General features: G+C 36.4%; 1 protein-coding gene across 2 annotated transcripts in view; it reads right to left on the bottom strand.

Moving 5' to 3' along the window:
- Positions 1–15,831, bottom strand: part of DNAH8 (dynein axonemal heavy chain 8) — a 139,251-nt gene that overhangs the window by 97,832 nt on the left and 25,588 nt on the right. The window contains exons 17-24 of one of the 2 annotated variants that reach the window (XM_009564269.2): positions 14,622–14,741; positions 13,734–13,875; positions 12,537–12,646; positions 11,522–11,628; positions 10,048–10,150; positions 7,480–7,675; positions 4,117–4,313; positions 2,424–2,550 (exon numbers count right to left, since the gene is read on the bottom strand). In XM_009564269.2, the coding sequence (XP_009562564.2) occupies positions 2,424–2,550; positions 4,117–4,313; positions 7,480–7,675; positions 10,048–10,150; positions 11,522–11,628; positions 12,537–12,646; positions 13,734–13,875; positions 14,622–14,741 (1,102 nt within the window). The remainder of the gene's footprint in view (positions 1–2,423; positions 2,551–4,116; positions 4,314–7,479; positions 7,676–10,047; positions 10,151–11,521; positions 11,629–12,536; positions 12,647–13,733; positions 13,876–14,621; positions 14,742–15,831) is intronic. The other variant, XM_054062587.1, reaches the window with a different exon arrangement.

Genomic DNA, 15,831 nt, shown 5'->3' with positions numbered 1-15,831 from the left:
TCTTAGGATTTCAATATCGGGATTTGTAATACTTCACAACTAAAACTGTAAGGTGTGACGTCATATCATATGCAATTAATGTATAAACCGAAACCAGCACTGAAGAGACAGGAAAGCCAGTCATTGGCACTCTAACATATGATCAGAATAAATTAGGATTTTAATAGGCAACATTTTGTACTCTGGTGAAAGAAACCAAAAGATAGTAACAGCATATAACCCTTATGCTCACAAACCAAATTTTTGCAGCAGATGTGGTTTCCTTAATAACTTGGATATTAGCTTTATAAATCTGATTCCTGAATGCACGGGGTAATTCAAGAAAAGTTCTATATACTGTCCAGAAACTAGAATATGGAAATAATAATAAATCAATTCCCAAACCTAAACAGAGTCTGAGAAAAATACCTGCTTCCTCAGATCACAAAAACATTTAATATCCTTGTTCTTGAACCTAGAGTACTCTGCTCCCTCTAATGCAGTGGTCACAGATGGGGCAGTAGTGAGACCATAAAGAAAATCCATATTCTTCTGGATACACTGCTTCTTATCACTCTTGGCCACAGAACAATAGACAGCAAGAGTTTTCCAGAGTGGTTTCATTAATAAGAATTTGCATCCAGGAACTGGATGAGGACATGCAGCCAGCAGTCTGACAATTTTGTTTATTCACTGAAAGAAGGCTATGGATTAACATGCTCCCAAGCTCCTGAAAAAGAAATTCTAGTCATCCATCTGTCCAGCTTCTGTCCTCTTTGATGTACAAGGAAGACAAATTGTACAGAGAGAATTTCTCAATCTAATCTCTCAGAAGATGGAGGTTTCTCATGAGAAACATGGCCACACTGATATTTTGAAAGGGATACATTTACTACCTGTCCCAAGATAGCAACCATGATAATATCTGACGCAGAAGGCAAAAAAAACCCCAGAACAGTGATGTTGGTCCTGTGAAGACAAGTCAGATACATAGTAATCTGTAAGGTTAGAGGGTTAAGTACCATTGAAATCCTTGCTTCTTTGTTCTAACAAAATCAGCATAGTCCTTCAACAAGCAGTTGTCTGCAGAGAATACATTTGCCACAATTGACTATTCTTCAGAGTAACATAATCAATGGCTACCAAGTTGTCAGGACCACAAAAGGCCAGCTACTGAGGTACGGTGCCATGCAGAACTGAGGGAACATATCCTATATGAGGGAACATATTCCACACATTCCAACACCAGGTCTTTATGCCTATTTCATTATGTTTAAAGACACTAGAGCGGAACAGGAAAACATGAGGTAGCCTGAGACCTGTGGATACTAGACATCAGAATGGCTATTCAGCCTGTCTTCTGCTGAAACAAACACTTGAGAGTGAAATGAAGCTAGTAGAACTATGTGCTATTCTTATGCCAATAATAAAGGTGGTGACTCATACTTCCAATGCTATTTATATTGGATGACCTGGTCCCAGAGATGAATTTCGTGGATGATCAAATCAGTAGCAATACACTTTCATTAACTCTTTGCTGACTGATAAGAAGCTCAACACGAGCCAGCAATGTGCACTTGCAGCCCAGAAGGCCAACTACATCCTAGCATGGATCAAAAGAACTATGGCCAGCAGGTCGAGGTAAGTGATTCTCCTCCTCTACTGTGCTCTCGTGAGCCCCTACCTGGAGTACTGTGTCCAGTTCTGGAATCCCCATTATAAAAAGGATATGGAGCTGTTGGAACAGGAGAGCCACGAAGATGATCAGAGGGCTGGAGCACCTTTGATATGAGGACAGGCTGAGAAAGCTGGGGTTCTTCAGCCTGGAGAAGACAAGGCTCCAGGGAGACCTTATAGTGACCTTCCAGTACCTGAATGGGGCCTACAAGAGAGCTGAGGAGGGACTTTTTGCAAGGGCGTATAGTGATAGGATGAGGGATATGGCTTCAAATGGAGAGGGGAAGATTTAGATTAGACATTAGGAAGAATTTCTTCACAATGAGGGTGCTGAGATACTGGAAGAGGTTGCCCAGGGAAGTTGTGGATGCCCCACCCCTGGAAGTGTTCAAGGCCAAGTTGCATGGGGCCTTGGGCAGCCTGGTCTAGTGGGATGTCCCTGCCTATGGCAGGGGGTTTGGAAATAGGTGATCTTTAAGGTCCTTTCCAACCCAAACTATTCTATGATTCTAAGGCTCCCTGATATCTTCACAGCCATGGCAGAATTTAATTTAACCACTCCAAAGAGCAAGAGGCAAGAGGAATGGAGGGGTTTTAAACTCGGATTTCTTAGAAGGATCTGAGGGAGCCCCAGTTGACCAGTCAGGGAGGTCCTTTCAGTAATATCTATTCATATTGTAAGCATTTATTTCAGAGAACAAACCAAATAACATGACTATTATATTCATTACTTTACTGTACATACAAAGATAAGAAAAACGTCATACCTGTATGCAATTCAACTGGACCAAGAATAATAATGGGTTTTAAATCTTCTACCTCCTTCTCAAACAGAGCATAGCGAAATATTTCTTCTTTAAATTCAGCCAGAGATGGATGGCTAGCCACAAATTCCTGTGTGTAGTTTAAAATTTCAATCAATAAATGTCCTTTTTCATATTTTTGTAAAACAAGTGGCAACAGTTATTCAGGAACCAGTTATTCAGGAACAGTTATTCAGGAACCAGGAAAATGTAAACCAATATTATACCTGGTTTTAGCCTTTTGCAGCCTTGCTACGTAGTAAAACGCAAGAGATGAGATAGTTACATTTAACAATTTCACTATCAGTAACTCTTAAGCTTGTTGGGAAATTCCAATCAAAATTTAACAAACAGATATCCAAGACATATTGTGTGTCATGGGTATTATGAAAACACTTGACAGAACATCAAAAAATACATGCCTGCACTTACAGAAAGACTAGACAATTAGCCCAGTTTCATGTGCAACAATCACAATAAAAACATTTTCTAAGGAGTCCCATGAGCAGAAATCAAGTGTAAAAGGTTTTGTGATTCTGAAGAGCTGCATTTCGGAAATGTTACACAACAGCTATAATCAATACGCCTTCATTGCACGAGGAAGTAATAAATGCTGACAGCTGTTTCCCATTTCCTTTGTTGGAGAATAACCAGACAGGCAGCGAAAGGGTTAGAAACTAGGGCACGTGTGTATAAAACTTAACTGCACTTATTACTAAGGCCTTCTTTAAAGAAGTATTCTTTTCTTCAGTAGCAACTAATCAAACTAATAATATTTATTTGTTTAGACTTAATATTTTAATTAGAATAACAGTAAATTCTCAGCTTTTTTTAGCCCACATGGACTGCACAACTTGCATTATACTCAAAAGATATCAGTGCTCCTGTAGTGAACAAGTTGATGTGATATTCACAGATCTATGTATATATAATGTAGTCCTTTAAATAGAAGATTCAATTATGCCAAGGTTCAATAGATATAGAAGCCAACTTTCTTCTACCAAATCTCTAAATTCAAATTCTAAATTAAACTCTATTGTAGAATGACAGTGTGAAATATTCTGATGCAGAAGACCCAGAGACCTCTACTCTCTGGAAACTGGCTTTTTCTTGCTGTAGTTAACAGAATTTTTCTACCACACTTGAGGATTCAACTTAAGAGTTCAAACAATTAAGAACTGAATAGAGGATTCTTCTTGGAACATAGAATGCAGAACTCAACTCCTAAAATAACTATAGAAAGGTTGGTGAATAAAAGTATGTATTAAACTCAAAGTAAACACACAATTATCAGCACTGATGCTGTGGGAATTTCTACAGGTTGTACTGTATTTCAAGTCAATGGAGTAGTTCCTTGTGGCCTAAAATCCAGAGTTCCACAAATAAAAACTAAAGCAATCAGCAAATTAGGACCAGATTATCAGTACTTAGAATGGCACAGGAGAAGGAAAAGCCAAACGCCAATTCTCAAACTAGGTAGTGTGTTATTACTTCTGTTTAGAAAATATACTACTAATACTACTGAAAGACAAAAGAATTGCAGCTATTAATGTGCTTTCTACATCTTTTTCCTTATTTTTTTTGCCTCAGAGTTTTCTGATTTCAAAAGATAAGATAGTTGAAGAACAGTCCTGTTGTTTATCATCACTAAACTCACCTGAATTCTAGCATCTCTATCTTCTGTCCACAGCACCTTGTATTTCTGAAAGTCCTGCAGAACTTCACTAGCTAATTCTCTCATAGAACTCACAGCAGAAGAGAGGAGCATAACTAAATTAGAAACATCTTCATGCTCTGCAACATCTGAATAAAAATTTCTTAGCTTTCTGCCAAGCCCAACCTCTTCAACTCCTCCTGTAAAATAAAATTATACGTAAACGAATAAACTATTAAAAGTCTGGTTAGAATTCTCTTCTAAACCTATGTATGCCAAGTCAAGCAACAATGATCTTCAGTAAGGCTGAATATCCTCTTCGAATGTCTGTCTGATTAAGATGAAAGTACAAAGTGCTAGCTCAGGTCAGGCTCTATACAGCTAGATCAAATTCAACTTAAAGTGAATGTTTCCAAATAGAAAGAAAATAGTCATCTTAATTCACAAATTACTTCTTTTTTTCCACTCTAATTTAACTGTAACTAGAACACCACAGGTGCTCATAAACATTCTGTGCACTATTAATTTTTTCAATTAATAAAATCGTAAGTCTTTTAATTGTATAAACCCCTTAAAACAGTTTCTTGAATTTCTTGAATTCTAACATGCTTCAAATAAATAACTTCTTGTAATTCTGTTTCGTGGTTTCAAAAAAGATGCTCAACTTTCCCAAGTCAAATATTAATGAGTGCAGAAATAAAGTTTGTCATGTTTTTGGAAATGCACTTGCCTTATAAACTGCTAATATCAACGTCTTTTGAGTCTTGTCTGAAAGAAGTTAGAACTGAATGAAGTAGAAAAAAAAAAGAAAAAGAGAAGAGAAAAGGCAGTCTAGAGATTTTCCTAATGTTTTCCTAATATACTTTGAATGGTAGTTTAGACAGTGGTAGGTGCTGCTCCAGTTACATTGTTGATGTTGAAAAAGGAGCCCTTTCTCCCTTAAGAACTACAATTAAGCTCAAATAGAAAGAAAACGCAGTTTATCACATCCTTCCTTAATTTTTGATAAATTGTTGAGACTATTGGGATCAATATAGACACTGATCTCCTTCTATTACAAGGTTACCCACTTAATGTACGAAAGAAAAGCTGTGGGTATAGTGTACCTGGACTTCAGTAAAGCCTTTGACACCGTTTCTCGCAGTATTCTGCTTGAGAAACTGGCTTCCACTCCCCTGAACAGGTGCACTCTCTGCTGGATAAAAAACTGCCTGGGTGGCCAGGCCCGAAGAGTTGTGGTGAATGGAGTTAAATCCAGCTCAGGCCCGGCTGCAAGTGGTTGGGCTCAGGGCTGGGTCCAGTTCTGTTCAGTATCTTTTATCAATGATCTGGATGAAGGGATTGAATGTACCTTAGGTGAATTCACAGACGACACTAAGCTGGGAGGAAATGTTGATCTGCTTGAGGGTAGAGAGGATCTACAGAGTGATCTGAACAGGCTGGATCAATGAGCTGAGGCCAACTGGATGAAGTTCAACAAGGCCAACTGGAAGGTCCTGCACTTGGGACACAACAACCCTGTGCAGTGCTACAGGCTTGGGGAAGAGTGGCTGGAAAGCTGCCTGGCAGAGAAAGACCTGGGGGTGTTGGTTGACAGGTGACTGAACATAAACCATCAGTGTACCCAAGGTGGCCAATACCAGCCTGACCTGTACCAAAAATAGTGTGGCCAGCAGGACCAGGGAAGTGATTCTGCCACTGTACTTGGCATTGGTGAGGCTGCACCTTGAATCTTGTGTTCAGTTTTGGATTCCTCACTACAAGAAGGCCACTGAGTTGCTGGAGCAAGTCCAGAGAAGAGCAATAAACCTGGTGAAGGGACCGGAGAGCAAGTCTTTACGAGAAGCAGCTGGAGGAACTGGAGTTGTTTAGTCTGGAGAAGAGAAAGTTGAGGGGAGACCATATCATTGTCTACAGCTACCTGAAAGGAGGGTGTAGTGAAGTGGGTGTTGGTCTCTTTGTCCAAGTGATAGGTGATAGGACGAGAGGGAATGGCCTCAAGTTGTACCAGGGGAGATTCAGATTAGATATTGAGAAAAATTTTTTCACCAAAAGGGTTTATCATGCACTGGCACAGGCTGTCCAGGGAGGTGGCTGACTCATCATCCCTGGAGGTATTTAAAAGACAGGTAGATGAAGTGTTCAGGGATATGGTTTAGTAGTGGACAGGTACTCGATGATCTCAAAGGTCTTTTCCAATGAAGTGGTTCAATGATTTATTATATCCCTGAGATCTAATAAGACCCTTCTGTAATAACAATGCCTCAGTATTTTGAAGCAGATTTAAAAGAGTGAAGAAGAAAAATTCACTCTTCACACCACACACATGGTTTAATGGCAGGGGACTTAATGCAACTCCAAGTTCTCTTTTAGTTCAAGGACCTTTTCAGGGACCTGGTCACTGGAAACAGTCTCTGATTGATCCATCCTTGCCAGTGTACTCCTTAGATCTCATCAGCCAAACATTAACATACATCCCCAGGTTTTGAAGATGACTAGTTTAAAGGTGGTGAAAATGATAACTTGCTGACACTGTATTTTGACCCAGCAGAAGAAAAGGCTATGATTGTCTGGTGAGGATAGTTTCCTGCCACCCTGCTTGAAGCCCATTAAAGAGGTTAGTATCATGCAAACATATCAGTTGAATAAAGTCCCAGCTCTGGACTATCAAAAAGAAAAACTTTCCAAGACGTTAAAGACTTTGCAAAGGATTCACAACAAAAATAAAGCGTATCGCAGATCACTGGCTCAACCAAGCAGCTAAGAGAACCTGATGCTAAAAATACATTTGGTCTGCTGTGGATGCTTGCAAAGAGATGTTCAGAAATAATATGAAGGTAAAAATGACTAAAATGGATGCGGTCTATCTACAGTCTGAATATTCACATGATCTAAGTTGAAGCCTTTTATAACCTATTGTAGGAATATAAACAGCAATTAAAATCTTTAGTGAAATCTCATTATTAAACTAGTTCTTGTTTTATCTCAATATTCCAATAATAGCTAGTCTAGAATCATTGTTTCTGGTTTCAACTACATTGTTATGGTTATATTTCACAGTAAGAAGGTAAAAAGATAAATTAACAAGCTTATTTTGCCTCAAATTAAATAGGAGATTCAGAATCCAGCAATTTTTCTAAGGCTTTTTTGCATATCTTTTCTCAGGGTTCTAAAGCTTATGTGAGCCTGAAAAGCTATTTTTGAAGAACAGAGCTACTTAAATAAAAACAAACCCCACAAATTAATTCAAAATAATCCACAGTTGGCCTCTTGGAAGAAAAGTGAGTTTATTCACAGATATTTACAACTGGCATTTTTAGTAAAGTAAAATGTAGAAATAATTAAAAAAAAATTCAAACCACTTACTTTCTTCTTTTTTGGCTGTTTTTCCTTGTGATCCAAAGGCTACTGAAGATACTTGCAGTATGGCTGATTCTGCTTTTAAACTAGATTTTTGCAAACATTTCTGTCCCCACTGAGCAACTCCACGATTTACTTCCAGTATTAACCGAATCAGGCGATTGATGGCTTTCTGTATATCATCTAAACTGGGAACTATTAGCTATTTAAAACAGTTGAAATATCATTGAAATGAATGAAACAGATCGTTATTTTCTAAGACCATGTTGCTTTAACAGTTTGTCTGGCTAAGAATTGCCTCTAAAGAACTGGAACACACACTACTGACCTATCTATTTGTGGATAAAATGGCAAGCAAGTGCATAAGTAAATGGATTTATTGGGGTTTTTACAATTATTTTTATAGTTTCTACAATATTTTAAACAGCATTCCTATACGGCTTTTTTTAAATAGTATGTGGGAATAGGAGGATCATAAAAACACATATGGACAGTTCATTTTATAGAAAATTTACAGCTATATAACCTCTCCTAGGTGTTTTCTATACATATTTTCACATATACATATCTCTCTATATAACCATCCTATATATATTTTATATATATATTCATATATATACACATATATTCACACATTCATATGTGGGTAATTTCAGGGAAACAAAATCACCTGGATCAAAGTGTCAATAATCCTAGCTGAATAAATACTGAATGCTTCTTTTCTCCCAAGGGCAGCATTACATTAAAAACTTTTGCAAGAGCATAGTGTTTAGCAAATTAATGGAACTCCCTGCAGTAGCCCTGAAAATCTCAACTTGTATATTTGGCAAGGATTTTGTATCATAGTTCTGTGAGCAATCTAATACCCAAGTCAGGAGAGGACAAGAACTCATATTCAGCTACCAGAGTACATGGTAAGAAGAACTGGAAGGAAAACAGGGATCTGAATCAAGAAGAAACAGGGTCAAAACATAATCTCTAGTATGCTCCTTTAGCATGGTTTGGGATAATGCAAAAAAGCACTCTCCTAGAAAAAAATCAGACACAGGGGTTGTTCCTGACACATAGTTTGAATGCTAACTCCTGGATGCACATATGGATACACCCCATTTCATGTCAGCTCACTTTGAGGTCAAAGAACAGCCTCTAGTCTATTTTATTCGGTAGCACAAAGCCAAAACTTTTTGAACGGTATTGGCAGCAATAAAGCTAACTGTGACTTTGTGCAGTTCTTGTCTGAAAACAATCCTATGTAGGACAAAGTGGAGTAAAGGCACACATGAGTTTCTCAAAAATACTGAGCAGGAGGAAGAACACACTTGAGAGCAAGCCAAGAAAGGACAGAAAAAACAGCATTTCATGTAAAACTTCAGAAGAACGATCACTCTGGGGATATGCTTAGTCATCAAATACAGTCCTCAGAGCATCATGTCATAGCTTTCATGTGCAAGCCATTATTTTGAAATGATGAAATAATCCACAGGACTGTTCAGAACTAGGATATGTCATCTCCTTAAAAGCAACTCTCATGTTTTACAAGTCAATTCCACAAACTGAGCAGTTGCATGCGTAAAAACAAGTATCTCACAAAATCCTGTTAGCGTTAGCAAAATAGCATTTTATCCAGCATTACTTCATTACTGCCCTGGATCAGCCAAGCATTTCAGAGGACTGGAAAGAAATATTGATACACTTCTCTTTCCAGGAGGTGGAGTTTGGAGGTTTATGCTTATACAAATACCAACAAAGTAAAAATTCTACACTTCAACAGACCTCACGTGCACACACACAGTGTGAATGTACAACAGGATGCTAATGTGAACACTAGTTCAATGTCAAAAGAATATCACATTAGAATAGAACCTTTCTTTCAATATAATTTTGTTAATATAAAACTTTTAATCTTGGTAAGACAATTGGATAATATTGTAACCTTCTCATATATAAAGTACCGTACCATACCATACATATTACTGTCACAGAGTAATCTTACTCTAGAAAGGGAAACAAATGTATGCACTAGTTTTTGCAACCAAGCTGCCTTTTTATTCTCTGCACACAGAAATCCACAGATCTTTTCTTGGTTTTGAATATTACTTTTGTTGTTTCCCTCCTTCTGATCGTCTTAGTTCCTGTTGAGATGACTAAATCCAAACTGAGCAAAGATCATGTTCATTATCTCTATTCAGCAAAGGATTTAAATCACACAAGGAAAAAACCAGCTAAAAGGAAACATGAAAAATCTATTCCAGCAATGAAAGTGCTACCTGTGAAGGAGAATCGCAATCGTTCTGCAAAGAACACTGACGAATGAATTGCAACATAATTGCTCAAATACACATGAACAATAAAATGCCAGATTCTGCAAGTACCATAGTAAGACAGAAACCATGAATGCCTGGACACTGAGCACATTTCGTCAGTGTTCTCACTGCACTGAAAGGCCTAAACAACTGTCCGCCTTTGGAACGGATGCTGGGTAAGCAGAAGTGTGCCCACATAATGTGCTTGGCCAAACGCAGACATAACTATAAGATGGTGTATTTTCACTTAGCTATATGACATATAACTTACCACATTGGGAATAGCAAGGCGTACTTCTACTTTTAGAAAAGCAGCCACCTCTTCAGATTCGCTTGGACTAACAGAATCCTTTCTTCTCCCAAATGAAGTTTTGCTAAAAATAATTTTGAAACATGCCATAAATACCTTACCATGAAAACTCCTCACATTATCTTGAATATAATTTTGAACTACCTTCTTCAAGCAAAGCCTCACGGAGAATCTCCACATCAAGTTAAAAACTACTTCACAAAACCTACAGAAGCTTCTTGTTTAAAGGGGAAATGTAATAGCCAGAGCTCCATCATTCAGACAAAGGTTACCTTGGATTCAGCCACTGATTCCAGAGCTTTTTATCCAGAATGTTTTCTGATTCTGGATTTTAGGATCTCAGCTTAAGAATGATGGACCTCTGGTAGTGCTTTGGAGTAGGACATAAGAAGATTTTACTGACCATCTCATGGAACAACCTATCAAGACTAAAAGTTGCCTCATTACATTTTAGATGAATATTCAACAGAACAGAAAAAAAAAACAAACCAAAAAGGTTTCAAAGATGACAAGTGTAAAATGATAAATATAGATCTGAATCCACTCAAAACTGAAACTAAAACCAAAGCACAAATTAGAGTTTCTAAGAGCTATGATATGCAGACATACTCAAGTCACTTTTCACTGACTTCAGTAAGATCAGGTTTTCAATACATTTTCTATGAAAGATGTCCTCAGAAAAAAAGTAACTCAAGCTTCAACACACATCAATGGCAAAACACCACAAACTTCACCTGCTTAAAGAATTCTAACTAGGTTTTCCAATGTAACAATTTATTATACTGAAGCAATTCTGCCTCTCAAGTGTATGCCTGTTCCAGGAGAGATCAATCTATAGAAATCATACTGAATTTAGGAAAATGAGAAAATCATATGGATCTTGCCATTATCATATAGAATTCATAAAGAGTGCACAGATGATCTTTAACCCATGGAAAACTCTCAGTGCATAGCCCATGCTTGAAGAGATAATCTGAAATGAGATGAACATAAGGGCATGCTGCCATATATGACCTAGAACAATTATTTAAGTTTTAGTAATTTCTGTTGGACATTAAATTGTACTATCAGCATCTTCAAAGCAATCTCAAGGGAAATATATGAAAATAAAAACAAAAGAGTGCAGGCCGAGGGGAAACAACAGTAGAAATAAACTTTATTTTCTGCACAAAACAAAGTGCATAGACTATAACTAACAACACAAAGAATTAAAATATGAAATAAAAGTCTGGGCCTAAAGCATGACTGCAACAAAAAGTGAATGCTCTCCAGGTTTTGCTTGAGCAAAAAGGGCCAAGAGGTCTGGAACTGTTTGACTAATTATACATGTGTAGGTATCATTACGTGTGTGAATATATATTTGTATTATTATATTAACACAGAAATAACTTTGTTCTGGTAATACTATTAAAGAAATCTTTCATTTGTAACTTACTTTGAAACAAATATTCTTCTTTTAAGACTATCCAAAGACAGTCGAGTGGCTTTCTGGAGGCTGCCTAGCAGCTCTCGACTGAAAAAGGCAACCACCTCTTTACATTTCTGTAATAAATAAAATATACATTATTTAGTATTGTATTCAGATAGGAATGTGAGGACTATTTCAAAAGTTCTGAAGTATTAGTTCTTGTCAGAAGGAATTTATGCTCTAAGCTACATAAGAAACACAAGAAGATAATTTGGGGGGAAAATATATTGTAAGTAAGTAACTAAAAGCTTCATGACAAAGAAAATATATCACCTGAACAGTTTTTGTTATTCAGAGACATAATACAGAAATCTGGCTGAAGTCTTATACACCCTCAGAAAAGTTTACCACATTAAAAAAAAACGCACTGTGAATTATCCAAGAATATTGGTGCATATGTACTCTTTTCACACGAGACAAATACAGTAAAATCTGACTTCACTGGATTAAGAACAACATAAACACACAGCAATATGTAATGATCACTCACACAAAACAACAGAATGTAGCCTTGCAAAAGTTGCATTTGTGTTTGCAACTTAGTAAGTCTGTTCTCTGCTTCCACTTCCCTTCTCTGCTGAATATAAAAAGATCACATTTTTCAAGGAAAAAGTACAAAGGTGATCTGTTTTGATGAAGTTGGAAGAGGAGGATAGAGAGAATGAATGTTTTTCCACCTCCCAAGAAGGTAAGCCTGTGTTATGAGTGAGGCACAAGATCCCCTCCAAACTTTTGCAGTTACCACTCACATACCGAGAATTTGAGAACTGGAACAATATGGAATACACTTTTGTAAGTTAAAATGCATCTTAAACTCACTTTGTACGAAAGCTATTTCATAATTTTTACATGATGCTTGTTATTCTCTATGTGATGTCTTTGTGTAACATGGATACCCAGCTAACCGAACTTCAAGACACTGTTTACTAATGTTTACTAATCTGATACGTCTGAAAAAAATTCCCTTCTTATCTCAAAATACCTTTTTAAACTCATCTTCTTTATCATTGTCCATGCTACTCTCATCACAAAGAGCTGCAGAAGTACTATCTTCTCTTTCCTCTTCATTACTTCGAAATATTATGTGTTTTTCTTTTCCTGTAAATTTTAAAAAATGTGTATTTTTTGTTAACTGAACATTGTGTTCTGCTTTGAAGTATGCTTCCCCCCTCTTTACAGGCAAAACAACATTGCTTTTTATTTTAGTAGTACTTGGATCAGTTAATCTATTTTATTTCACACCATCTTTTCCCACAACAGGAATTTGATTAAGAGCCCATCCTATAAACAAACACCACACATTGCAAATATGTTATCAAAGATAGGCAGGCAGACATGGATATAACAGCCAAAAAACTGTCATGTCCCAACCTGAAAAAAAAACAACAGAATACAGAGAAGTATCTTATCATCATTTTTTTCTGGCTGCATCATATTGAACTGATCAGAGTACTGACCCTGGCTATGCCTCTATACCCGGAGGAAACTGAATGCAGAAGCAAAAAATCCCGTGTAAGAAAAAGAGCTCTATTACTGATTAAGCCTCAAAATACATCTTTCTTTGAAACAGAATATTTTTCTGCAACTATAAACTATTACTCCTAAAATAGCAGAGCACCTCCAAAAATCTTTGTAACACATCCCAGAGCAAAGGGAAGCAGCCATATGGATGAGCTGTGAGCCTCATACACTAGCAGTTCATAGTCAATTGACTGAACTAATTTTAACTGCCCAGCCAGTAAAGCATTGGTATTTGAGATACAATTCTACTGTGGCAGAAAAATCAGGAAGAGAGGGACAATATCAAATGCCTGACATAGCTGAGAAGAGAGGAACACTGTGTTTCACTTATGGAGAGGATGGAAGAGTTATAAAGAGCAAACAAAAGAAATGGAAACCCAAAATCCTTCCTCTAGAGGAAATACCTTGGTAATCTAAGCAGAGTTTAATTCTAGAAACTCCCCTGTATCCTCTAGAATTATATCTCTTTTTCATAGGCTAGTGGTTTAGTGTAACAGTGGTAAATGAAGGCAGAACTGTGACACAGATGAAGCTGTAGTGGGAGGGAGAAGTCTGAAGAAAATTTAGCTATAATTAGCTAAAATTCCATTTTGATACACTGGCTCAATCTACAGAACTAGAGACAGAATTTTTTATTTAAATAATTAACATTATCTACCTGGTAATCCATGTTTTTCTGAGGTTTTCTTAGAATATTTAATTTTGTAACTCTTTTCAAATATAGATGTTAGTTCTTGAACAGTATCTTCAATGTGCATGCTTTTTTTGTTCAGTAACTCAGCACATTCTTTTGTATGAGCCTGTTAAATAAAAATATCAATGAATTATCTTAGTATCACTGATTATCTTATTACTGTTCTTCATGGACTGAAACATTTCCCTGAATTCTTTAGATTGAGACTTGTTCAATGAAACAGCAGTATTTTTAAGAAATCTGAGAAACCACATCTAAAATCTTCATTCAAAATTACAAAAATATTGTTATGTTATCACTACATTTTAATACTTTTTTTAAAAAATCCCATTTTGAAATGCAATGATATCTTTAAGGGCCAGAAGAAAATCCTGAATCTTGAACAGAGGTCACAGACTGAATCTGAAATTACCCAAATACTCTTCCAACTGTTCTTCACAATTTCTTTATTTGCAGTAATTTACTAACTAAATACATTTTTAGACTTGTTCAGAATCAAGAAAACTTTCAAATTCTCAAATATAGTTGTTGGAAAGTATTTTTCGCCTTCTCCTTTAAAAAAAACATTTTGGAAAAACTAGGGGAGGCAAAAAAGGCTGTCCTAGTATTCTCACAAAAAGAACCTCATTTAACTGTGAAGCAGTTAAATAAATAAAAACTATCTATGAAATGCTACAGCTTAAGTATCTCTAATACCTAAGAACCAATTTGTCTCCATATAAAATTTTTGTTAAAATATGTTCTGTATTTCTACATTGAGAAGAATTATTTTCTAGTTTTATACTAATTTACTAAGGCATTGCTTCTAAAATGCTCAAGAACTCAAGTTTGAAGATATAAAGTAGTACACACCTCATTGCAGGTCAACATATTCTCTACTTTCATAGCATCACCTACTGGCAAGACAATTAGAAGAGTATTTGATATTTCTTTTAATATTACCCTAATCCGCATTTCGCTTAAATCATTAACCTAAAAAGAGAAAATCATATTAATACTGCAAATCTTTAAAGCACAATGCATTCTATCTTAGAGAGTTCTAACAGATATACAATGTTTTGCGGAAAAATAAAAATCGTATCTCTCTACTCAGTGAAGATGCAAGAGAAAAAAAACCCTTGGAGTAAAAGCATAAGCATGAAAGACCTCAAGATGAGAGAAGCAGAGAAAAAAGGAAACACAGCAATGCCTTATGAGTTTGGTAACTTAGTGAATATTTACAACAGCTAAATATAGTCTGCTTTTACTGTGAATTATACTCTTTCTCCATTATCTACAGAGAGAACTTAGGGAAACAATACCATACAAAAAAATTAGCCCATGTTAATATGTTCCATTGCAGATGTGAACAATGACAGAACAGATCTGGAAATTGTAAGGTTACTGTTGCCACAGAAAACAAGGTCTTGATTGCCTTTTAGAACACAATTCTAAAAATTAGTACTGTGCACCATTTCATTTCAGGCAGTCCTTTAAGAAAGAAATCTCGTAATTCTCAAGTATCTGCTCGTTCCAAGTTGGGAAACTGAGACATAAGAATCCAGAGAAAGTGAAATCTTTAGAGGAATTCAATGTTTCCACCTACTTTGTTACAGATTTATGGTTATCGGTGCCATATTTTAAATTCACTGTAAAAGTGAAATTAATTCACAGACAGTATAAACCAAGGCTACTTCTGTACCATTATAGCAGTGATCTAATTTTCAAATGAGCTTCTCTTGACAGCATTTTGAGCCGATCAGTCTTGAAGATTAGATGAATGAGTGACAATGGCAAGAATTATCTCCTATATCCTGAGAACCGTATCGGAAAGTGGTCCTAAGACTAGAAGTAGATTCTTTGAACTTGTTTTAGTTTGGTCCAGAAAGTTTAGGAATTGATGGAATAGAAGAGAAGTCTTGCTCCATACTGTCACCCATGCTAGACTGTCAATGAATCCTTGCTATTATAAGAGCAGTTTCATTTAGACAGGCAGTAACAGTAAGTCAGTCCACAGATCATTCCAGTTACACAGGATACACTGTGCTAGATTAACTAAAACAGAATTTAAAAACAAACAAGC

The sequence above is a fragment of the Cuculus canorus genome, chromosome 3 (genome assembly GCF_017976375.1).
Source record: "Cuculus canorus isolate bCucCan1 chromosome 3, bCucCan1.pri, whole genome shotgun sequence".
Taxonomy (NCBI): domain Eukaryota; kingdom Metazoa; phylum Chordata; class Aves; order Cuculiformes; family Cuculidae; genus Cuculus; species Cuculus canorus.
Note: the sequence above shows the minus strand (reverse complement) of the source record. Positions and strands in the feature narration are given on the sequence as shown.